Source organism: Temnothorax longispinosus, chromosome 9 (assembly GCF_030848805.1).
Source record: "Temnothorax longispinosus isolate EJ_2023e chromosome 9, Tlon_JGU_v1, whole genome shotgun sequence".
In the NCBI taxonomy this organism is placed as follows: domain Eukaryota; kingdom Metazoa; phylum Arthropoda; class Insecta; order Hymenoptera; family Formicidae; genus Temnothorax; species Temnothorax longispinosus.
Genome location: NC_092366.1, coordinates 91,370 through 117,313, shown reverse-complemented (window position 1 = coordinate 117,313; position 25,944 = coordinate 91,370). Strand labels below are relative to the sequence as shown.

General features: G+C 40.6%; 1 protein-coding gene, 2 long non-coding RNA genes and 1 pseudogene across 5 annotated transcripts in view; 2 read left to right on the top strand and 2 right to left on the bottom strand.

Annotated features, from left to right (window-relative positions):
* Nucleotides 1-25,732, bottom strand: part of LOC139819280 (uncharacterized) — a 42,580-nt gene extending 16,848 nt beyond the window's left edge. The window contains exons 1-3 of the long non-coding RNA XR_011733667.1: nucleotides 25,526-25,732; nucleotides 24,380-24,553; nucleotides 24,154-24,200 (exon numbers count right to left, since the gene is read on the bottom strand). This is a non-coding gene — a long non-coding RNA (uncharacterized lncRNA). The remainder of the gene's footprint in view (nucleotides 1-24,153; nucleotides 24,201-24,379; nucleotides 24,554-25,525) is intronic.
* On the bottom strand, nucleotides 210-3,438 carry LOC139819688 (uncharacterized). Its single transcript, XR_011733798.1, has 3 exons — nucleotides 2,400-3,438; nucleotides 348-424; nucleotides 210-272 (listed from the first exon to the last, which is right to left on the bottom strand). It is a non-coding gene; the product is annotated as an uncharacterized lncRNA (long non-coding RNA).
* LOC139819687 (uncharacterized) lies at nucleotides 3,527-13,798 on the top strand. Of its 3 annotated transcripts, XM_071789257.1 has the most exons (8): nucleotides 3,749-3,881; nucleotides 4,132-4,342; nucleotides 4,983-5,182; nucleotides 5,485-5,662; nucleotides 11,600-11,995; nucleotides 12,290-12,511; nucleotides 12,737-12,955; nucleotides 13,075-13,798. In XM_071789257.1, the coding sequence occupies exons 2-8, from the start codon at nucleotides 4,234-4,236 to the stop codon at nucleotides 13,239-13,241; spliced, it is 1,491 nt and encodes a 496-aa protein (XP_071645358.1). In that variant the 5' UTR covers nucleotides 3,749-3,881; nucleotides 4,132-4,233; the 3' UTR covers nucleotides 13,242-13,798. The 3 variants fall into 3 exon arrangements, with proteins under 3 accessions (XP_071645360.1, XP_071645358.1, XP_071645359.1); XM_071789259.1 differs by lacking the exons at nucleotides 11,600-11,995; nucleotides 12,290-12,511; nucleotides 12,737-12,955; nucleotides 13,075-13,798 and adding exons at nucleotides 6,236-6,335; nucleotides 7,289-7,667; nucleotides 9,133-11,399 and having other exon boundaries at nucleotides 3,527-3,881; XM_071789258.1 differs by lacking the exon at nucleotides 3,749-3,881 and having other exon boundaries at nucleotides 4,087-4,342.
* LOC139819159 (uncharacterized) lies at nucleotides 18,465-23,467 on the top strand (annotated as a pseudogene).
* Nucleotides 25,733-25,944: the final 212 nt, after the last annotated feature.

Below are 25,944 nucleotides of genomic sequence, written 5' to 3'. Positions count from 1 at the left end.
ATAGTCTGTCGATGGCCCCGGACGAATCAGGGCGTTTCCCGGGATTCCCTCTCATTGTGAAAAACGCGCCGTGTGGACACCCGTGGGGTTTTAGCCGGTAAAAACCCGGCACTTCCCTCGTCTCTCTCCCCGGAGACGAGGGGGTCTTCCCCCTCCTCGGAGGGGGCTACTGGGTAAACCGGGCTCCGGCCTGCGGGATCCCAGTAGTAGATTTCTCCGCATTAAAAAAAAAAAGATAGTCTGTCGATTATTGAATTTATCTGTTGATTAGACTAAAAGGGATGCAAAATGCATTAACTCTTAAATATATTGAACAACTATTATCTGAACATATTAAATACACATACTTCGAGATATTTGGACGCCTAAATTCAGAATTCCGTTTAATTAACTACTATTCCGTGAAAATTGATCCGTATATAGTCTGTAAGTAAAGTAAATACTGAAATTTAATTTGTTACACTGATTTCTCATCCTTAGACTAAAATTCAACGGTCGAGTCTTCAAAACGTTTCATCCCTTTAAATACCACTGTGGATGATTGTAAATTCATACGTATATAGTTTTATTCACTAAATTTTATGAAAAATTTCAAACTTGCAATGTATTATAAACGTATCTATGGAATAATAATAAAACATAGATGTCGAGATTCTAATTATCTGATATATCACCCAAAATGGAATTTGATAATAAAACTGATTCAGGCGGATATATTATGGTAGTGGTACATAAACCGCTAAATGTTTTACTAGTACATCACCCAAAAAAAAGTATTCTATTTACAAGATTGTAGATGCAAGACGAAATTCCTCTAATTGTAAAAATATTGTGCTTAGAATATTTTCCTCTTGATTTTAGAGAATTCGGCTTAAGGCCATACATAAAATCCTCTAATTGTAAGATTTAGAATTTTAGAGGATTCCGCTAAAACTAAGATTATATTTTTTGGGGTGATATATAAAATTCATTACACTTATTTGCAAAAATATGTACACGAAAAGAACGGTTTTGCTGAAGTATCTAAAAATTTAGCATTTAATAATTTAAAAAATCTAAAGTATCTAATAATTTTGTTGTATTATCAAAATAATTAATTATAGTAGCTATTATAGTCGCTGAAATATGATGATAATGTTGTAAAAAAAAATTGACATTTTAGCAATCAGTTCAAGATTTCTACATAATTATTTTGATGGTCGAACAATAGTTATTTGTGTAACAAGTGCTGTAAGTTGGAAATTGGACGTGCGGAGTAGACCGCACGTCCAATTTTCAACTTAACACACGTGTTACACACCCTATTTTATATTACAAGTGCGTGGAAAGTGGCCCATTACGCGCGTGTCACGCGCGTAATGGGCTACTTTCCACGCACGTGTGATGTAAAATTATTTTCAGATCTGTATCCAGTAATTTTTAGATACTTCAGCAAAACCATTCTTTCCGTGTACTATATAACACACACATATATATATATATATATATATATATATATATATATATATGGTTTTTTAAATAAAAATATAAATTAGATTTCTTCCTTGCAGCATTGAGTAAGTGAATCTCGCGTATCATTAATGTGTACTGTAAAAGTGTACTTGGCGCCTATTTTGCATATAATAAAACAATATTTTATTAACTATTTCGACTCGTGCGGAGGGAAATTATTTTATTTTTAGATCTAATTAATTTCTAAATATTGAGCAAGACATAATATATTAACTTCTTAATGCTAGTTAAGAAGATATTCGATTTCGAGAATGTAACGCGTGAAATTCGACTAAGTCTGCATAAAAACTTTTTTTGAAAGTTTCAGGTGTTCTGATAATTATTTTAGATAGAACTCTAAGAGTTCTGAAATCATTTCTATGATCAAAAGCGATCCGGTCACTAGTTAAGAAGATATTTGACTTCGTAGGTCTGCCGTGAATGTCATTTGCGTAAATTTTAATGATTTTTTAAAACACGTCTAAAATTTTGCAATTTTTTACTTATCAGGAACTCTAGAACTTTTCGAAAGGAATCAAATGAGCTATAACTTAGAACTATTCTGGCTTGAAATCAGACTTTCAATTTTTTTTAAACAAAAACATTTTTCTTTTATCAAGAACTCTGTTTTTATTTACCATTTTATTAATCTTTATCAACTTTTTTGACTTTCTAAGGAGAAAAAGAAAGGTTCTCTCTCATCTCTCTTCGTTTCTAAATTTGTTAATATTGTTTGATATTTGTCGAATGATTAAATGTGTGTGCGATAAAGCAGTTTATGCTCGAGCGTTACATAATGCGACGGCACCTTTGTGAAAAGAGAAGTAAGAAGCAGAAGCCTTTCCTCGACGTGTACTACTTTGTAGCGTAGCCTAGGCCTTGCTTTCACCTACTTATTCCATACTCACATCCTCCAAGTCCAAGTAAGAAGCCGTTAGCGAAGCGTTCACTCGAGTCTGTCGTCGGTCGTTGGTCGTCGGCTTAGATTCGCGTAGGATCGCTGAAACTTATGTACGTGTTTGTGTTGGATCAACCCAGATATTCTGGGCCACTATGTCGTGCCTTCGCTATCGCATAGTTGTGATATTTGTTTCCTATTCAATTTCGGCTCTGTGTCTCGAGACATTGGGTGAGTCAAGCCTTTTATCGTATCACCAAGTATATATTTCCTGATTTTGCTCAAAAGCTACACGAGCGATCTGTACTTTCAAGAGAGAAACCTGATAAGTTTACCGGTTTATTAATGTCCGTGCTCCCTTACGAGATTATACGTGTTTAACTTGATAAAATTTAACTTAGGGACCATTAACCATTTGATGTAAATTAATTAATTATGATTAACGATTATTTTCATAAAATTATTCAATATAAATGCGCAACGTCTCACTCGTGGACTGTTATAATTGTAAGTGATTTTCTCATTAAAATAGATGGTTATCACGAATGTGCGCGTCCTTGCTCCGAGGAACCATCTTGGAAAAAAACGTGCGTCTATCATTTCTTTGTCACGGAATCGCACAAAGGTGCAAGAAGGTAAGATAAACAAAAGTTACAAGTTTTTCTTCTTTTACAAAACAAAGATATCTTTAATCTATTTGTAAGTTATTTGTAAATTATATTCGGTAATGCCGCTGTAACGTGGTTACGCGAGAGAAGGACAGGGATCGTTTGTAAGGGTGCGTGTAAGGTAAAATGAGGTAAGGATAAGCGCCTTGAATTTTAGGCGCGCGAGCTAGGCGCTAAGAAATGCGCGATATAGAAAGGAAAGAATTATAAGGAAGGAAAAAAGTGGCGCGTTCGCGGATTGGCAATATTAGCATGCGGTGTTCTAACGGTTGATATTCACGGTCGCGGGTTACGGGTCGCGGGTCGCGGGTCGCGGCATACATTCCACTGGTAGCTGATTGCGCGCGCTCGTGCTTGTGCAACAGGTTCCATAACAGGTACCGCTCGAATCTGCTCGAACCGACCACTATCGCGCGTAATCATGCACGTATAATCGGTGTAGTGTAGCCAGTGGACTGAGCGGACTAACCGGACTTGACTCGGCAAAGTTCAGATTCGAGTTTCAACGCACGTTCGCTCGAATCGTCTTGTCGAAAAAACGAAAAGAGGAATACCGAATAAGTATATATAATAGAGACTTTCGTGCGAGCGAGACTCGAGACTCGAGACTGCGTAAGCGTAAGCGACTGTGTAGGGTGTCGTTATAATGCGCTCTTAACATATACATATAATTGGCACGTGGCAGTTTCTGCAAGGAATTCAACGAGAACAACGACGCCAACGACGAGATCTCTCGCGAGTGCACGAACACTACCGCCGCGGGCGCGGGCGCGGGAAGGAGCCTTTTGGCTATTAACGGAAAAAGTCCGGGGCCGGCTATACAAGTGAGTATGATTTTCTAATTTTCTTCAGGTAGGAAAATTACGAAAAAGATGTATACTAATTGAAACACGTTTGTGTGTGTGATCGCTTCTCACTTCTCGCGAGAGAGACGTAAGTGCGATGAGACCATGAATGCCGTCGGTCGAGGTGTCGCGTGTCAGCGTGTCACGTCGCGAGTCGCGAGAAGAGCCAGAAGAGGTCTCTTGAAAGCGGAATATATTTTTATGGTTATACATATTGTGTATCATATAGGTATGTCTCGGTGACACGATAGAGGTTCTCGTTTATAACAAGTTCGGAAGCGACGAGTTGGCTCTCCATTGGCACGGAATCCGGCAAAAGGATTCCAATTATATGGACGGGGTGCCCATGATAACGCAGTGTCCAATTTTACCCTTCGGTGGTTTTCGTTACAAGATAACCCCCGAGAGCGCGGGAACGTACTTTTATCACGCTCATTCAGGTACGTGGATGCCGATTGCCGATTGCCGATTATCGCACGTTCCTCTTCGTCTTTCCTCTTCGCCCGATTTTCACTCTGGTCGTCTACTTCGGTCTGCACCGACGCGTAGAAGTAGAACGTATGTATGTACATAATAGGTACAATAGTACATACATACGTCTTTCTATCCCTAACCGGCGCGGCGCGGCCGCTGCGGCCGCGGCCGGCGCTCGCGCGCATCAAGAGAAGCAAGATCAATAACGTCCGCGCCCGCGGCCTCGGCCCCGCGGTCGGACCAAGAATCGGCGCTGTTTCTTTCGCGAACGAAGCAAATAAAGATCGCGCCAAGTATATTGTCCGAAATATTCGCGCGTCCAAACTCCAAAATGGCATACACGAGACGCGAGCTCGGTACACGCGCCACGTGCCGCGGAGCGGCCTTCCTTCTACGTGGAAAACGAAAATTAAGCCAGTCATCACCATTCCGTTACCCCGTGCTATTACTATTTCCACGAAAGCGCCTTCGCCTTCGCGTGATTCGCGCCTCGATCCGAAGCGAGCGACCAAGACGAGTCGCGAGTCGCGTAGAACCGTCGCAGTCGCAGTCGCAGTCGCCAAGTCGCCAGTGAGTGAGAGTAATAAAATCGAGGGGGACCATTAGTCTCGCAGCAGGGTGACGGGGTGTACGGGTCGTTGACAGTTCGAGGACCATGGGCGCGGGACAAAGACGTCGAGGACGAGGACGAGGATCTCAGTCTGGAAAGGACGCTTCTCCTGTCATCAAGGCCACCGACTCCCCTGACGCGACACGCGAGCCTTTCCACTCCACCTACGCCGGCCGAGCTTCTCGTCAACGGCCAGGTATAACAGCTAACACAGCTTCCATCTCGTCTCTCGTCTCTCGTGTATAGGAGATAGCACTCCGAGGCCCAAGGCCGCGAGTCGAGTCGAGTCGAGTCGAGTCGATTGTTGTGCATCGCGGTGCCGCGGCCGCGGCGCGCGCCGGTGGTATCGGTAAATCGGTATGGCATATTGTAATATTTGTAATAAATATGGTCGGGCTTGTAATATTATTATAGCTATGTAGCTTGGAGCGAGAAGAGAGATAAACGCCCGACGATCGAGAGGTTCCGACTTAAAACGTATTTGACATTTTTTTATAGGCGCGGCAAGTAGTCGTGCGGGTGAAGCATGGATCTCGCTATTTACTACGCCTCATTAATGCAAACGCTCACGATTGTCCCATTTTATTATCCGCCCATGGACATTCGCTTCGAATACTTGCTGCTGACGGCAACCCTGTACAATCGATGACGGGCACGCATGTCGTTTTATTCCCAGGTACGTTTTACTCTACGCTACGCGTTGCTTTTCCAGCAGTCGTATCCACACACACACACACACACACACATCTTTAATACACTCACAATCAGTATCAAAACTAGTCTCGCGCGCGTTCCAATCTAATTAATTTTATACTGCAAAAGTTTGGTAAATTATTCATCTTTTTCATGACCTTGTATACTTGAGTTGAGTATTATATATACGAGTATATCACGCAAATGAATACAACTGCGCAAGTGATACATCTTCAAATGAGCTTATACACCCTGACAAAAAGCAAAAAAGGACGCCAAAAGCAACGTATCTATATTTAACGCACGTATATTGTATATATTAGCACGTGCTGAACTAAACGAATGCTTCCGTTAGAGCCCAAAGTATCAAGTGTCAGGTCTATCGGTAGAACTTGTATTTGTATATACTGCCTGATATGAAGGATGTTTTGAGAATCACAAGTATTATTAAATCGTTGATTGCGCGATTTAAAAATCAATGCGTATACACTTATTTGCATTAAATCTTACCAACTATAATGAAAGTCATGTAATAATTTTACGAATACGATATAAGGTATTCTGACGTCTGACGTCTCAAAGCACAAAGAGACGAAGCGTCCTCACGCGCGCCGCGAGAGGAAGAAACGAAGAGTCTGCTCGAAATCGAGTGCACGGTACGCATACCTTTGTCCCCGACTTCCGTGTCGCCGATTCCAATCAATCTCTTGCACATACTCCAACGTGACTACTAACTACTATCCTCAACCTCGTGTTTCACGTGTGCCTGCTGCTCCAAGAGAGACCTTCAGACCCCCGGATAATCGGACGGAGGGAAATCGCATGGAAGAAGAGAGAGAATCGTTTGCACGTTATACAATGAGACGAAACATATTCGTGATAATCGTCAAACGTTCTGTGCTCGATTTGATTTTAACGTGACTTTTAGCGTTTGAGATTTAACGGAGCGACAAGAAAGAAAGGGGGAAGAGAAAAGAGCGATATTAGACGACATCGGTAGGATCGGTAGAGCGACTGAGCGATGATGGATGGTGGTATCGAGACGAGACATCGAGAATAGCGAGAGAGGGAAATATTCTCTTTCTCTCTCTCTCTTTCTCTCTCTCTCCCCCCTCTCTCTCTCCCCCTCTCTCTCTCTCTCTCTCTCTCTCTCCCAACGACATTAACTCGGCTCGGATAACGATGTGGATGGTGAGACGCGGCATGGTAGGCAGGCTGGCATGCAGGCAGGCGAACGTTCGCGCAGACTCGGTCGTCTTCGTCCTCCCGCCAGAGTTTCCGCGAAGAGAAATAAAGAAAGGAACAGAAAGGAAGGTGGCGAAGAGCGCGCGCGAGCCCCGTGCAAAAATCATTAAAACGCATGCTCGTTTCGCGGCTGCGGCTTACGTCGTGTTGATTCCGGCTCGTGATTTATTAGCGGACGATAGGAGACGACCACGGTTCACCATTGTCGACCGTTGTCGGCCGACCGTTCGGCCACACCGCTCGCTCGCTCGCGCGCGCGGTGTGGCATCTTCGCCTCCAGGCCAGGTCGCCTCGGGAGCTCTACGAGACACCTGAACCGCGAACCGCGCGACCTGTCGTCCTGAGGTATCTCTTACATGTACAGCCACCACGGGCTTTGGGACGGTTTGGACACAAGCGGGACGCGCGTCGGCATGGAGTGGACCCGTGACAAGACTCTGGAGCTGCTACGCGAGTATCAACAACGACGAGTCCTCTGGGACTGGAACGCCCGAGGTTATCGGGACCGTCAGAAACGCAAGCGAGCTATTCAGGAGCTGGCCGAAATTCTCTCCTGCAACACTCTCGAGGTTGAGAAGAAGATTACAAATCTCAAGTGCCAGTATTCTCGGGAGGTTCACAAGATACAGAACAGCCGTGATGCCGCAACCGGCCCGGACGACGTATATGTCTCCAAGTGGTTCGCCTTTAAAGCCATGCAGTTCCTACAATTCGGCACGCGTAGATACAGCAAGCGGAAGAAGGTAGGCGGAATTTCGGACTCCGAGAGGAATACCCAATACCCTCCTCGTGTCCTCGCGTCTCGTTTCCTAAATAATCTCTCGAGATCTCTAGCGGTAACGACGGAGAAAACTTGGTCGTTATTGTGTTCTCGTAGTACCTCTCCCCCGCTACCCCTTTGGGCCCTTCCGTATAAAATTATATCACGCGCGAGATGACGAATGATCAAATAAAATCCAATTGTTTCAAAATACGCGCGCAACGATTATGTTATTATTTTCTAGTACACGCGTTACGCTGTCTGCTCATTTCGAGACTGTTCAATAGGAGAGAATTTAATTTACTTATTTAATAAACACGTCTTTCGACTATTCCCCAATTCAAATTTCAAGCGTGCTTACTTTTTGTTTTACGAAAATATATGTAGACGTATGTATGTACGATTAACACAAGCTTGCACAGTAACAGAATTTATCGTCCGATTAATGAAAAAAAAACAAATAAAGTGGAAAAATTAAAACAAATAGAATGCGATGTAACGCGCGCGCGTTGCATCGACGTGACTGGTTAAATTTTTCTCGTGTTACCCCGTAAATTTCGCACCAATTTCGCATAATTTTTTAAAACGTGTTACCTGCATCATATTCGAAAATAAGTGACTCGGGAGTTATTCAAGTGTAATAGTGCTTTGCGACGGGGAATAATTAATTCGCGAAGGGGATTCTATCCCTTTGTACGTGTACATACATATATAGCTATCGTGATTTCCAAGTGGCAGCGGCGACGACGACTCGCTGGACGGGCTGCCAACGAGTCCCAACGAGGATCGCGACGCGTCGCTGGTCGAGATAAACATTCCATTGGCCCGTGGCGACGCGTGGCGATGTCTCATCGCCCACTTTCCAGCGAAAAAATTCGAGTCGATCTAAGATCTTTGTCCATGGCCGACTCGATCTCTCCTCTGATAATTCGGTTGTCGTTCAGTTTCGTCGCGTGCATATACGCACGACTATAGCATGAGTGGTTATATACGCGTCGATGTGGATGACAAAGACGATGACGACAAAGACAGATATATATCATATAATAAATAATTGAAAAATAATTCATCTACTTGACGTTTAGTTTGAAAACCGCTCCATCTTCTCAAGGAATCAAATACGAGCACTTTTATAAATGCAGTGCAGCTCTGTGCTGTAGCGACTATCGTAATAGCGATGCGATTCCCAAGTTTCATTATAGTTAAAGAGAAAATCAATACGCGTAAAAGCTTCAACGAGTCTTTCGAGTCTTTCTCGGAGATCAGGGCGTGAGATTGGGATCGAGTCGTGCGAACGCGATACGATTGAACGCTTCTAATTCAATTGTATATTAATCGAAAGTAATTGCGAGACTAAGAAAAAGAAAAAAGTGTGCGTCAAGTTCTTTTTCGCACTCTTATACCAGAGCCCGGTAAAATTCCTGATCCAACCTGATCCCTTTTCGCAGAAAGTCAATGAGGAACCGAAACTACAAGAAGAGTATATTGTGAGCGACATCGATCCGGAAAGTATAACATTTATGGATTGCAACGAAGAGACAAACGGCTCCGGTACCGGCTCCTTCAACGCTTCGCTGAGTGAAGACGCCGAAGACGCCGAAGAGTCCTCGTCGTCCAGCCTGATGAAGGCAATGGAGCTGTATAATGGTTCTTTGCCGAGTCAGGACAGTTCATCGGCCGATCTCGACGAGTCCGGACAGACGAAACTCGAGCCTCGCGCACCGGATGCGAAAGAACGAAAAAAAACAAAGGAGGAGTTTACCAAGTTTGGCGAGAGTATCGCCGTGCAGCTCGCCGAAATTCCTGATTCGTATTCGAGGTCGGTCGCCAAACTCAGGATCAACCAAATCCTCTTCGAGGCGGAGATCGGGATTTACGCGCAAACGCATCGCTAATGAACCAGTCAGCGCGAGTCAACGTGAATAACCGACGTGGAAGACATTACGATAAGGTCGTCTCATTCGTGACGCATCGTCGCTATCGATCTCGATTTACATATGCTCCAGCTGTAACGAGCTGTAACGAGCTATAGCTCGCTCTTGTCCGAGCAAGTTTTCCGTCTTTTCCGAAGAAACGATTGTAGAAGGACGCGATGACAAAAGAAAAAGTCGATTCGCCAAATAAAATGGCAAAAAGAAAACGAATAAATTTGATGCGAAAGATCGTTCTATCGATCGACCGAGTGCGTGCGTTACGAGCAGAGTGTCGCAGCGAAATAAATATCCATACATCTTCCATCTGTTTTATTTGTAACAACTTTTTTTCACTCGTTCGGATAGATGAAATATTATTTAAATTATTACATATTCTTGATTTAGAGGATTAGAGAAATCAAACGTGATAATATATGATGTGTACAATACTAAAGGCCACGGCGAATACCAACAAACGTGACACAACTTGATCGCACGTCCCCACGTCGTATTACACAGAAGAAACCGTTCTCTCTGTGTACCAGCCGGACGCGAATGCTTAATTCTTAAAGACTGACTTGATTAAGACTGTATAATAGGCAATTTTTTCCCAAATGGTTGAACGCGAGAATGTGTCGATAAATCGATTGTTTATTTTTTCAGTTAAACAACGTCAGTTTTTATTGTACTTGCGTTTATGCGTATGTGCATGTTCTACAGAACAACTCGAAAAAAAATCAACAAGCTATTCCATTTAGACTTTATATTATACAATTCGACTATCGCATTGTTTGATTAAATTAAATTAATTTACTTTTCTGATATTATCCTCTATGATTCTTAACATTATTTCGAACGCAGCGCTAATGCAAAAAGAATGCAGATAATACAGATTAATCAGCAGGAGAAGCATCTCTTTTCCTCTGTATTTTTTTCTACTTTTGAAAAAAGTGCTTGCGTCAATGAGATATAAATGCGAATGAACACGAGATACTTTTTATTTATAATCACCGCCATAATAATATTGCAAAGCAACCGTGTACACACACACACATGACACAACTATTTGTGACGTCCTAAAAGCGCAATACAAATCGTCGATAACTCGACGTAGATCAGTAAATATAGTTACTCTTTCTTAGTGCTAAGATATTAAATGTGCACGATAACCGAGGATAATCGAGGATCTGATAGCGATGATTGCAGATTTGTATTAGCCTCTAACACGATACATAATTTTTCTCTTGGATAAACACCATCTTCTCACTGTCTATAAGTACGAAAGTTAATAATTATACTAGTGAATTAAACATACATCATAATATTTATATCGATTTAGTAATATCGACGTTCTATTATTTAAAATACATAAAATCCTAACAAAGAGCGCAATGTTACCATTAATCTTGAAATGCTTGCGAAGCAAATGAAAATAAATGCACACGTAGCGCCTGTCGATTAACTTTCTTCAAAGATGAATTTCTTCTAATGTTATAGTGCAAATGTTAATAAGGAGCGTGACTAAGTTAACATTTAAATACTAACTCCGAAAAATTGAAAGTAAATCCAATCTGCGACTTTAAAATAATTCATCAGTGATATATAAATTCAGTGACTGTTGTTATTGTTGGTCGATGATGTCGATACGATCAGGCATTTTTTTTCTTCGAAAAATAATCCTTTACAACCTATTTGTATACATATATTTTTTGGGTAAACCTTATATTTTGTGTGTGTGTGTGTGTTGTGTACATATATGTTGAAATTTATACACTTTTGTTCAATAAAAATTATAGAGTTAATGTTACTGTTATACTATTAAAGTGCTCCCTTTGATTTTCAAGCTCGCCTTAGTCATTTGCGTTTTGATAGAATTATAGTTGTAGTCGATTACATTCGATGAAATATTTTTCGCATCAATCAAACAATCATATTACGTCGTTGCGAGATAAGACGCATAGAACTGTATAAATTATTTAATAAACATGGGATTTGTTTTCAGGCGAAAGACTCGATGGCATTCTAATGGCTGAACAGGCACGTGGCAAGTATGCCCTCGATATTCGGGGTCTTGGAGAATGTCGCAATTTGCGTCAAGAGGCATATATTTTTTACAAAGATGCCACACTTGATTCGCATGCGATAAGGACTACAGATGCTGACAACTTGGACGAACAGTCGTTTAAAATTGCTGAAAGTGGTCACGATTGTCATAGAATATCGAAAAATGTCATTTGTTCTTTGGATCTGAAGAGTACGAAATTATCGCAATTAGAAGAAAAAGCGGATGAAACGATCTACGTGCCCTTCGATGTAAATACTTTCTCGTTTTTTACGGACGAAATGACGGACACGTCCTACAACTTTTATATATCGAGATATTATCCAGCTTACTTGAGTAAGAAAATTAATTTATCATTTATGAATTTATCATTGAAAAATATTGTCATATTTGTCAAAGATGAAACGGCTACTCGTTAAATAACGTTATAATAATAAGGTTTAGAGTTTAGATTTAGATGGTTAAGTACAAAAAAAGAGAGATAAAACTAGAGGGAGAGAAAATACTAAGAAATATGATCGTATCGTTCATGTGTCAGCTGCCACCCATAATGAAACATATAATTTCTTTCTTTCAAAGATGCATGCAATAAAATATTTTTGTCATATCATGTATCGAGAAAAATTTCAGGCTTAAAGAAAGGCGCGATAAGAATACCGCAGATTAATGGCGTATCTTTCAAATATCCGCCATCTCCGATATTATCGCAACCAGAAAATACCTTGGAGAAGTCGGTTTGCTCCCTCGATAAACTTTCTAGTGAATGTGCCGACACACCGTTATTTTGCGAGTGTCTGCAATTGCTCCAAGTTCCACCGAGAAAAACAATCGAAATTATATTAATAAACAAAGGTACGTGTTACCCAAAGATAAACCCATCCCCTGCGAGATAGTCATATTAAATGAAAGCTAGAATATACAATTTAGCGTAACACGATACAACGAGCAATACACATCCTATATAAATAAAAGAAGAAACTTGTTGCGCTCTTTAAAAGTTAAAAGCGCTAACTAAAAAAGTTACAAGTACTAAAATTAGTAAAGCCAGTACATAAGCAATAACCGTATCTTTCCTAGGCTTTGGAGGCAATGCGTCCTATACATTTCATTTACATGGTTACAATGCCAGTATTATTGGCCGAGAGAATTTCGAGCAACCTCTAACCAAAGATGAAATTATATCCTTGGACCTAAATGGGAAGATACGTCGAAATCTTGTGAATCCAGTGCGAAAGGATACTTTTGTCGTACCGAATAAAGGTTACATCATTCTTCGTTTCTACACCGACAATTTAGGTAAAAGCATTTTATATATACATATAATATGTGTTAGATATCGTAGATAGAGATGAACCTGCTACATCTACATCTACTGTAGCGAGCCTGATTTAACCGAGATCATGACTCCTTATTAGGATATTGGCTGTGGGAAGCGAGAAGTACAGCTCTGTATCCTCCGCTACTCGGACCTGGAATGCAATTCTTAATGAGAGTAGGTCTCCGGCAAAACTTACCTCTTGTACCGATCGACTTTCCTAGCTGCGGCAATAACAAAGGCATGGATTTGATATTCGAGAGCTGATAAATATCTTCAACCTCTTTCCGTATTATATATACGGAAGGTATATAGAGAGTATCGCCGCACAGTAGCGAGTTGTGTATCTCGAATATTGTTATTGAGTTATATATTAATCGTTAGTATTTTTTTTTAGACTGTGTTACCCTTGTTATTTTGCACAGAAAAATCTGTATAACTCTCTTGTTTCTATTGATTTTTATTTTATTTATTACTTGATACGCGTGCGTGTCGAACGTGCAGTGTTTTATCGGATATAATATATATTTATATGTACATATATATAACAGAAAAGTAAAATATACTGAAGATGAAGGTGATGTTGGAGGCGTTCGAACATCTTCTGAGTATACATATATAAGAAATAAATAAGTAAAATAAGGAAATTTAAATTTCCTTTCTCGTCGGGCCACGGCGCCGAGATTGCACGCGATAAATATTTCACGAAAACAAATAATAGATATAGAATTATTAATGACAGTAAGGACAGAACCCTGATTAATAACACTGTAAAAAAATCTGTATTAAAAAAAATATAAAAATATAGGAAGTTTTTATGCAGACACCGTACGTACAATTTGAAACGCAAAGATTATGTAGCAAACTGCAAACAAAAAAACAAACCCTATGGAAGCTACGCAATGTTTCTACGGCTTTTCAACGAGAAATTTAATATTTCTTTCTTTGTACCTAATAAGAAGGATTTGTGAAACTTGTGTGGCATACGAAAACGCCGCTAATGAAGAAAAAGAGTAAGTTGCGCATATATTATAATCTATTGCCTTGAAAAGAATAGACTCGGAAATGGATAAATTCTAGAGCCTAGAAAATATTTTTGTAATTTATGTAAATAAAAGTGGTCAGCCACTTCCCTCCCCTCCTCATTACTCAGGACTACTGTCAAAATACAAAATATATGTGAAAAATAGATCTATAATTTTAAATTAAAGTCCATTAATGCTTTGCACATACGTATTGATACACGTGTTATCCTAATTACGTATTAAAAGTAAATCGTTAAATAAAAAGCTGATAATATGTAAATAATTTAATTTAATACAAATTTCAAATAAAAAAATTTTAATAAACCGGAACCGACAAGATTGTAATTTGCGCAATACCGATACTTTTGTTAGTTAGAAAACCGAAACAGAAACCGAAACCTTTTTAAGTATTTTAATGTACCGAAACCGGAATCGAACCGATATTTTCATCCGGTCCGGGTCCCTGCTTGAAATTGTTGAGAACAATTTTATAATCGCACAACGACGCGTGTAGATGAATCACGCGCTCGTCGCGTCTCAGAAACACTTGATTAAAATAAAGCAATAAAGAGCGAGCCATCGATGCTTGCTTCGTTGTCACCATTAAGTTATAACATATAAATCCGCGACTCAGTCACTCGATCGGACGAAAATCCCTGTCGTCGATCCAGAATTTTATGCGACACCCGAGCGCTCGCTACGTGACGCTATTTTTCTCCCGCCGCGTTATATGCGGATATGATTGGGTTTTTGCGTAAGCTCGCCGGCCGTAAACCTCGCTTTTACGAGCCTGATTACGTCTCTGTGAAGTTGGCACCTCACTTTCAAAAATCAAAAGTTTTATCAACAGTTCCATTTGCACCCGCAATAGTTCTACAGTTCCTGATAATTTTTAGAAAGAGTTCCGTTGATTTAATTTAAAAAAATGAATTTTGAAAATATGAGGTGCTAACTTCCCGTAGCACCTCATGTTTCGAAAAAATTAATTTTAAACATATTTTATAGTTCTCAAAGAGTTCTAGAGTTCCTGATAAGATTTAGCAATAGTTCCGGTCATTGAGTATTTTTAAACAAATTTTTAATCTGATCGCGAGCACCTCAAATTCCAAAAAAATTGATTTTTACTCTGAAGAAAACAATTGAAATTGTCAGCACCCCGTATTTCTCGTAGATGAGGTGCTATGGCGGCCAAATTAAAAAATTGTTTAAAAATAGTAAATAGCTGGAACTCTTGTCAAAACGTATTTAAATGCTCGGAACTATGTGAGAACTGCCGAGAACTCTGAAGAAAACGATCAAAATTGTCAGCACCCCGTATTTCTCGTAGATGAGGTGTCAGGAACTGTAGAACTCTTCGAGAACTATAAAATCTCATGGTAAAAATCAATTTTTTTGGAATTTGAGGTGCTCGCGATCAGATTAAAAATTTGTTTAAAAATACTTAATGACCGGAACTATTGCTAAATCTTATCAGGAACTGTAGAACTCTTCGATAACTATAAAATATCATGTTTAAAATTAATTTTTTCGAAACATGAGGTGCTACGGGAAGTTAGCACCTCATATTTTCAAAATTCATTTTTTTTTACTAAATCAACGGAACTCTTTCTAAAAATTATCAGGAACTGTAGAACTATTGCGGGTGCAAATGGAACTGTTGATAAAACTTTCGATTTTTGAAAGTGAGGTGCCAACTTCACAGAGACCCTGATTACGGGGGGGGGGGGCAATATTGCGCTAGCCCGCTCATCGTCGACGAGCTGCATCCCGAATAAAAATCCGACACAATGCGCGGTCGCGATCAACGACGCGACGCAGCAATCAGTTCGACTAACTGCACGTCACGATTTTATCCGATAGATCTTGCCGCGAAATCGGCAAATGACTATCTCTCAATAGATGGCCATGCACCTATACATAAATTCGCAGTCGTGAGCGGCTAATTACTGGAAATGTATCTTCCCCCGGTTACAAAATTCGTTTGTAGTCCAAAGAATTGCTCGAGAAAGCTAATTTCTCGCCGAGTTTCTCATTCCTAAAGTCAAAGTCTCATAAATTCAGCGAATCTCTGATGTCAATGCGCGCTAAGATTTAATAAAAAAAAAAAGAAAGGAAGGAAGGAAGAGTCTCGAAAGAGTGAGTCATTCTGCAGCCCGACAGTCCGGATTATTGCAGTATTATAACCCTCATCTCGACGAGATTCTGAAGTTTTCTTGCGAAATCTTAACGATCCGTCTCGTCTTCGAGTTTTCTTCGCATTTGCTATAAATACGGCAACGCCAGATATTTCTACTATATAATTGAATAAATTGCTATCGATTTGTTATGACTTTACAAAAATTAAACGATAATAAAAAAGCAGAGCTTTCTCTCGAAACAATCAATTTTTAAATGCTTCATGGTTGATTATAATGAAAGAAAACGCAATACCGACACTTTTGTTACCTAAAAAACCGAAACAAAAATCGAAACCTTTATTAAGGCTCCTGGATGGTCAGCCGAGAACTCTGCGTTGACGGTGGCGACGTACCGTCGCGGCAGAAATCAGAACTCTCTCCTCTCACTCTCTCCAATGGAGAATTCTGTCTTGCGACATGTTGACAACCTATTTTGTTGTGCGTGCTATTTCTTTATTATTCGCTCTGTGCTTGTGCTCTAACGTTTAACGTATTCGTGAAAGTCGTAAAATTGGCCAAAAAGTAAGATTTGCATGCGGAAGGAACGTTTTCACCTCCTTTCGATAGTCGTTAAACGGCTGTTTTTCCCGTATGTTTAGGCTTCGTTTTATGGCTGTTTGTTTATTGTCGAGGGAAAAGGGTAGTTTTCGGCCAATTTCGGAAGTGTTCTGAAACAATCTATAGTGATGTTTTATTGAAATGTCTTTTTATTTGAAAATGGCATGCACAACAAAACTGGGTGTTTTCCTCGCCTCGATAGTAAGAATCCAATATGGCCGCGGTGACCATCCAGGAGCCTTAAGTATTTTAATGGACCGAAATCGAAACCGAACCGATATTTTACTGGCTGCATGGATTAGTGAAAAATTTAAACCAAAAGCACTAAATATAAACAAAAAGGTATATTTCCGAGCATTTACTAACAATAGCTATACACGTAGTTGTCCAAAAAAGTTCGCACGAGAAGTTTAGGCGAATGTTACCGATTCAAAGCTACTGAATTTCGGCAGTTCTTATTGTATATTTCAACTACAGTACTCTTAGATTTTTTCGGGAACGACAACAGAATTACATATTTTTAAATTACACTGCGCTATTCGCTAGCCTCTTAATTAAGCCAAAAGTGAACGACTTAAGATTAGCAAAGCACAAAAATTGTTAGAATCATTTGTTTCCTACTGCATAAATATATACGGAAGAAATTCTTTGTATAACATTCATTGTTTAATTCATATCCTAGAAGATGTTTGAAAATTTGGATCTTTGGATCATTTTTTTTTGTTTTATTTTTGAAAACAACATAACATTTTTCCGTAAGATAATAAGAATTTAAGTCACACGAAGGAACTGATTATTTTTTATATGCATTTTTTAATACTATAAAATATTTATAAATCTTTCACTGTTATTGTAAAAAAAAGTAACGTGCAACGCAGTGAGGCACAATAATCTACATTAATGTATATATATACCTATTATGTGTGTCAAATAGAGCAAAGAAATGGAAAAAAGGCACAACGTAAGAAAGTTCTTCCATCTACTTTAAGTGGAAAAAACTGGTTGCGTATAGCGGATGAATTTAATGTAAAATGGAATCTTCCTCACTGCATAGGTGCTACTGATGAAAAACACGTAGTAATACAAGTAAAATCAGTAAATAGATACATTATTGCTTCCTCATAGAGGAAGCTTCGTTTTTATTTACGTTGGCGGACCGAAATGACTATCAAATTGAGTGTAACCTTTATGAAACACCTACATTTGAACGTTTACACTCGATTAGTATTTTTTCGTAAGGGTTATTCGTCTTTGAATTTTCTTGTGTTAATACTACAACTTAAATTCATAGAAATTCTTTCCCAACCTCCGACTGAGCACGAAACAATGGTGCTTCGAAAAACTATAACTGATAAAATAAAAAACTTGTAAAAAATAACATTAATATTTGACGTAAAGTAATTTTTATGTATATTGCATATAAAATGCGTATATATTTTTTACAAAACTTCATTTTAGAAAGTTTTTATTTTATAAATATAAATAAATTAAATAAATATCATTAATAGATAAAAATAAAATTGGACTACCGTTTCCGGAACGATAGTTGGTGTAGAGGGGCGACGCGATAGGCGAGCCGAGGCGCGTGCGGTAGCGCTAGGTAGGGCGAGAACGATAGCCGGTGTAGAGGAGCGACTCGGCAGGAGAAAGGAGGTACGAGCTTTGGTGCGAGGCAGGGCATAGAGTAGAGTACAGGTAGGAGGGAGAAGTGAGACGCAGAGTAGGCAGAGATGTATGAAGAGAAAGAAAACGGGACAGAGATGAAGAAAGCGATAGACAAAGTAAAAGAAAAGGATAGAGGTAGAAGAGGGAGTACGGGGAGCTCGGGAACTTTGGAAGAGTTTTAGAAAAGAAAGAGGGATGATTTAGATAAGAGTGGGGGGGAAGAGAAGGAAATACTATCAAGAGAAGCAATATGACGGCAAAGTCGCCTAATTTGGAAACGGAGGTAGGGGAGAAAGAGATGAAGGAGATATTAGCGAATTGAGAGAGGGTTTTAGGAGCATGAGAGAAGAGTTAAGGGAAGGTTTCAAAGGAGCAAGGAAGGGAAGTAGAGAAAATAAGGAACGAGCTAAGAACGCGAGAGGAGAAGTGGAGCAAGGAGAGAGAGGAATTTAAGAAGAGAATAGAGGATTTGGAACGAAAACTGGAAGGGATGAGAATGGAGTCTAAGGAGGGGGGGCACGAAGGAGGAAAAAATGCAGAAGGAAGCGGAGGACTGGGAAGGGGGAGGGAAGAGAAGTGCCTAATTGGAAAAAGAGGGTGGAAATGCTGGAAGGGAGGTATGAAATGAAGGAGAGGGGAGAAAGAAAGAAAAATGTGGTAGTAAAAGGAGTAAAAGAGGAGACGGGAGGAATAAAGGGGGAAATAGAGAAGGTGATAAAAAAGATAGGAGTGGAGGTTAAGATAGAGAAAATAAGAAAAATAGATGCGGGAAGGAGGAAAAAGGGAGGTATGGCAGTGGTAAAAGTAGGGAGTGAGGAAGAGAAGGCAAGAATAATGAGAAATAAGTGGAAATTGAAAGACGAAAGTACTTGGATTGAGAAAGATCTAACATGGGAAGAAAAGAGGATAAGAAGGAGGATTATTCAAATTGCATGAAAGGCAAGGGGAGAAGTTAAAGAGTACGGATAGAGCAAGAAAAGGTATGGATAGATGGAGAGTGGTGGGTGTGGGATGAGGTAAGAGACATGCTCTGTGATAGTAGAGGAAGGTGTTGGGAGGCAGGGAAAGGAAAAGAGGAAGAAGGCAAGAGGGAGGAAGAGCAAAAGCAGGGGGAGTAGAAGAGGGAGAAGGAGCGGGCAGGACAAATGTAAGAAGAGCAGAAAAAGAGAAGGAGAGGAGGGAGGAATTAGGATAGAGGGAGAGAGGGGGAAGAGGAGGAAGAAGGGAAGGGGGAGAGAGAGGAGGAAAGGAGAAGAAGTGAGAGGAGTAAAAATGGAGACGAGGGAATAAGAGGAGAAGAGGTTAGAGGGGGGGACGCAGAGAATGGTAATACAAAAGTGCGAAGAGAAAAGGAGGGGGGAAATAAGTCAATCTGGAGGATGGTATTCTGGAACGTAGCTGGTTTGGAAAATAAAGATAAGGATTTCTGGGAAAGGCTGAAGAAAGAAGACGTGTTAGTCATGGTGGAGACTTGGATAGGAGAGAAGGGATGGGAAAGAATAAGGGGAAGGCTGCCAAAAGAATATGAATGGGGAGTGCAAATGGCGAAGAAAAAGAATAAAAAAGAGAGAGCAATAAGAGGGATGATAATGGAAATAAGGAAAGAGATAAAAGAGAAGGGAACTGAAATAGAAATAGATAAGGAGGGGTTAATAGCGGGAAAGGTTAGGATAGGTGGTGAGAACTGGAGTATTATAGGGGTATATGTAAAAAAAGAGGAGATGGAGGAGAACTTACAGAAGTTAGGACATATAATGGAAAAGAAAGAAGGAGGAAGGATAGAGGAAGAGGAGGAGGGAGGACGAGTGGGAGGGGGAAGAAGTTCGAAGGATAAGAAGATAAACAGAGAGGGGAGGTTGCTGGTAAATAGCTTAGAGAAGAGAGGATGGGAAATATTCAATGAAAATGTGAGAGGAGACGAGGAGGGGGAGTACACGTTCACGGGGGAAAGAGGAGATACGGTGATTGACTATGTAATAGGGGAAGGAGAAGAAAAAGAGAAGATAGAGAGCATGATAGTGGGGGATAGAGTGGACTCGGATCATCACCCCTTGGAAATAGTAATAAGAAGAGGGAATGAGAAGGAAGGCAAAAGAAGAGGGTGGAAGAGGAAAAAAGAGGGGTGTGGAACGAGGAAAGAGCAAAGAGGTTTATCGAAAAAATAGGAGAGGTGGAAGAAATAGGGGAAGAGTTGAATAAGGAATGGGAAGAAATGGAAGCAAGAATAACAGAGACAATTAAAGGGGTAGAGGAAAAGCTGGAGGGTAGTAAGAAGGGGAAGGTGGAATGGTGGGATAAGGAGTGTCAAGAAGTGAAAAAAGAGGCGAGAAGAAAATTAAGGGATTGGAGGAAAGAAAGAGGAAAGGGCAGCGCCTACAAAGAAAAGAGGAAGGAGTTTAGGGAGCTGTGTAAGAGGAAGAAGGAAGAAGAGAACCAGAGATGGGAGAGAAAAGTAGAGAGAGCAAGGAGGGAGGCGGAGGTATAAGAGATAGTAAACAAGGAGAGAAAAAAAAGAGGGGACGTGAGGAAGGAATAGAAGAAGAAGAATGGAAAGAACACTTTGTGAAGTTGTTGGGAGAAGTAGAGGAAAGGGTAAGGATGGGGAAGCAGGCTCAAGCTGGGAAAGAGAGAGAGGAAAGTTTTTCGAAGACAGAGGAGTGGAGTTAAAAGAGTTGGAAAGGCTGAGAGAAGAAGGTGGAGAGGAATGGTTTCGTAAGCTGTTTGGAGAAGATAAGGAGACGCAAAGGAAAGAGAGATGGGAGAGGATCGAGAAATCAGGTTATAATAAATGGTACAAGTTTATAAAAGGAGAGGGTATCCCGGGATATCTGAGGAAGGGATGGGGTGAGAGTAGATGGAGAAGAGTGGCGAGATTTAGATTAAGGAATAAAATGAGAGAAAGCAGTTACTGGGAAGTGGAAGAGAAAAAGAAATGTAGGTTATGTGAACATAGGGAGGAATCGTGGAAGCATGTATGGGAAGAATGCAGGAAATGGGAATCAGGAAATAGAAATTGGCAGGAAACAATGGGATGGGTATTGGATGAGGAAGGGGGAGGAGAGGAATGGATGATAAAACTAGAAGGGGAAAGAATGAGAGGAAAAGGGGAGTCGGAGGAGTTAGAAGAAAGAGAATGGGAAAAAGAGGGAGTGGGCCAAATAGGGAAGAGCTGAGACAGGAAGGAAGGAGGCCGAAGGACGGAGTCGCGGCAGAAACGGAGGAAGAAGAAGAGGGAGAAAGAGGACTACGGGGAGGGAAGGTAACCTTTTGTGAGGTCGCAAATGGCCAGGCATAGGGGAATTGAATTTTTTGTAAGAGGTTTGGGTACGTTCCTCATAAAAACGCCTTGTAAACCCTGCGGGGAAATACAATAAACATTACATACATAGTTAAAAAAAATTGATTCAAATGTTTATAATATCAAAATGGTCTCACATTTAAATGATCATTATAATCAAAAGAAAAAAAATTTTGGATTGGATCGTATATAGTTATTAAACCAGATTAAGCCGCCGTGTAATCGTAAAGAAGAAAGGCAGCTAAATACTAGACTGAGGGAACATAAATATAATGTTACTTTAGACCCGTCTAAACATTTAGTATTGAGTAGTCTCGGAGCATATCACTTCACTTAATCATTCGTTTAATGTAAATGGCGAATACAATAGTAGTCAGTCTTATGAAGATTTGAATTTAATTCTACAGAAAGAATTTCCATCACGAGAATTTCTACGAACGTGAAGTCTTGAGAATAATATTGCTCATCTGGCTGTTACAAACGTGCTCAAAGGTCTCAGAGTTAATGGACATGAAAATCTTCCTTGTGAGGCGCGAACATTATTGGAAACTCCGACAACGTCAACGATTAACAGTACGTCTGGCACTTTCTATTATCACGGCGTGCAGAAAGCATTGAAAGATCATCTACAACACACTAGACCTGTGTATAAACCAACTGAAAATCCAATTAAAATCACGTTAGGCATTGACGGATTACCATTGGCAAAAAGTTCAAAAGCACGACGTCATATCAAAGAACAAACCAATGGAATTAATTTGAACAAGGATATTGAATCACTAGACAGGGCCTATTTTGACATCTTAAGTGAGCTATCTAGTTTTAAGTGTAAACATTGACTCTGCGGTAGCCAGTACGTCCTCGTTCCGATAAACATAGATTTTTAGCTATCCCTTTCACAGCACAAGAACGCGACCACTTATGTAAGAGTCTATCATCTTTTAATTATAAAATTAAGTAAAATACATATAGTGTGTGATTATCTACGTATTTCCGTCCTGAAGTACAGTTGCCACTAAGGACAGTCGCGTTAACACGTTCTTGATTTAACTCCCACTTAATATCAATCTTTACTTCCACTTAATATCGGACATACATCGATACGTTCCGACGTTGAGCATGGCTGATACCAGGATACATCAAATTCTACAGAGGACTGTTTAGAATATACAGAAAATGCACCGACGTAGCATTTCCGTCAACTGCGACTCAGATCGCTATTTATTGTACGCGGTAACAATTTTATTATACGTATGTGCCCCGTGACAACGTTTAAGGCTCCTGGATGGTCACCGCGGCCATATTGGATTCTTACTATCGAGGCGAGGAAAACACCCAGTTTTGTTGTGCATGCCATTTTCAAATAAAAAGACATTTCAATAAAACATCACTATAGATTGTTTCAGAACACCTCCGAAATTGGCCGAAAACTACCCTTTTCCCTCGACAATAAACAAACAGCCATAAAACGAAGCCTAAACATACGGGAAAAACAGCCGTTTAACGACTATCGAAAGGAGGTGAAAACGTTCCTTCCGCATACAAATCTTACTTTTTGGCCAATTTTACGACTTTCACGAATACGTTAAACGTTAGAGCACAAGCACAGAGCGAATAATAAAGAAATAGCACGCACAACAAAATAGGTTGTCAACATGTCGCAAGACAGAATTCTCCATTGGAGAGAGTGAGAGGAGAGAGTTCTGATTTCTGCCGCGACGGTACGTCGCCACCGTCAACGCAGAGTTCTCGGCTCAGGGACCAGGAGCCTTAATTCGAATTTAACTTTGACCTTGTTTCTATTGCGTGTCGTATTTCTTCACCGCGGAGATGACTATATTTTCCAATGTTTCTAATGTAAACTCCAACAGTTATTATTTTTATTTTTATACTTTGATGTAACTTTGAATGTAATACCACCTTATGCCCTGAGGAAGACCAAATAAGGTCAAAACGTTGGCTTGATGATTAAAATTTAAATTTTATATCTAGTTTTTTATTAACATCCTAATATTGCTCGGAATATCGGCCGTAATATTACTTAGCTTTTCTTTCAACGAGCGATAACACGTTCTATAAAAAAAAACAACTAGAAAATAACGAGAGATAATGCGCCGCGTTCTACTTCAATAAACATGGTAAAAAAGTTCGAGTGAGTAAGGTATTTTTTATTAATACTTTATAGATATAAATGATCGGACAGTACGCACAGTACAGGAAAAACGGAATAAGTTGGCGAATGTACTACTCGAACCAGATCAACGAGGAAAATATAAGAAACATAAGACACTGGACCCGACCATACGCGAAGGGATTCGACAGTATATCAATACCATTTCTAAATAAGTTATAACGTGAATTAAAATCAAAGAATCAAAGATAAAAATATTTTTTTTTAATTATATTTTTATTTATCTTTGATTTTAATTTGCGTTGTAATGAAAAAAATCACTCACCGGCCGATGGGCAACAGCGGAGTTATAAGTTGTAACCCTGCGTTGATCTGTAACAGAAATATTTTTACATTAAAGCCGTGCAGTGCCCAAGATAATCGATACTTGTATTGTACGAGTAATGAATTAATGATTCGAGTAGGTATAATGTAAGGGCGAATCACGTCGCGCTTGAGAAAGTGGCAGAATCCGCCGCAAAATAATAAACGACAAACAATCGAGTTCTTACCCCACGGTTGCTCCGCCGTCACCTGATGCCTCCCAGACCTCCTCCTCCGGTGTCGCATCTCTGTCGGCGGTCGGCGCACTCCTCACTCACGCGACGCGGCGACGCGCGACGTTCACGAGCGAAAATCCAGCTGACAACTTTACAGTACTTGCTGCACCGATACCAGCATCTCCACTGCAAAAAAACAATAATTATTGTATAAAACACTGAACTCTCTCTTATAGAACTGTCGAAAATAATATCTAATTGTTAGAAGGCCGCGGAAAACGGAAAGAATCGCCGCGTGTCATTACTTAGCGCGACACTTGTCGCGAAACGTCGCGCTGGGCGCGGATAAAAATTGTTCAAAAATTGTTACGTGATGGGATATCGATTTGAAATTGCATACATGTGTGGAGAATTCGATTAAAACTATCGGGAACTCTCGTCAAATATAATAATGTTCAACACGTTTTGATACTTTAGAGGAGAAAACCGTGCTAGATTCGCGAAGTTAACACATTTTTTCTATTTCGATTTTTTAATATAAGGAATGTGAAACTCGTTTATTTTTTATAATGTTTTTATATGTAGAACTATGAAAAGTCCTGCTAGAGAGAACTCTCGGTATATTTTTAAAATTATTATCGTAGAATGTCTCGGGCCAATTTCACAGATCCGAGAAATCGTAGTTCGCATATATATATCACACGCGAAACTCCCCTCGATACATCATTCAAGAAAGCGATAATAATACGCGCGACGATCGTACGTCGTCCATATCTCACCATTATTACGTTTGCGCGAGCGTTACTTCTGTAGCAACTTACGATAATTCCCTCATTTACGCGTGGAATCGAATTATCGTAAGTTACTACATATCTCCGTTTACGCGGTGGAATTTATCCATCGCTCGCGTATAAATATTTGTCCCGTCACCCGAAAAAAACGACCGCGACGAGCGTCTTCCAGGAAAACGGAGCCGACTCATTGTCAGCTGACCGCGACGCGACGCGAGGGCAAACATGGCGGCGGTATATCGCGCTCGCGACGAAAACCGCGCGAGCTTCTCGACCGCGACGGGACGACATCAACATGGCGATTTGGCGATCGCATTCGCGAGCGCACGTACTCGCGTCAAACGAATATGAAGCGTTGCGTACTTACAGGAGAGGCGAGGCACGGTACTCGGATGCCTCCGATGTGTACCTCGATGTATAATTGTCTCGCGCGCGAACGCCGCGCGCCGGCCTCGATCGCGGGTCGATACTCCAGGGATTCCACCGTCGTGCTCGTTACCACATCACACACATCACACACATCACACACATCACGCTCGTTCGCGACCGAATACGGCGATTACGTCGATTACGATCGAAGGATCCACACCGCGTCGCGACGTCGCAGCCGTACCGCGCGGTGTCCTGTCCTGATGGGAACTGTCCCCCACCCCTTACATTTTACATTCCTTCGCGCAGCCGGGCGCGCGCCGAAATCTCTCATCGATCGATACCGTGCTACCGCCCGCGCCGCGCGCCGCGCGCCAACGTCATACCGACCGTGTTGCGTGCGTACCGCGTACCGTC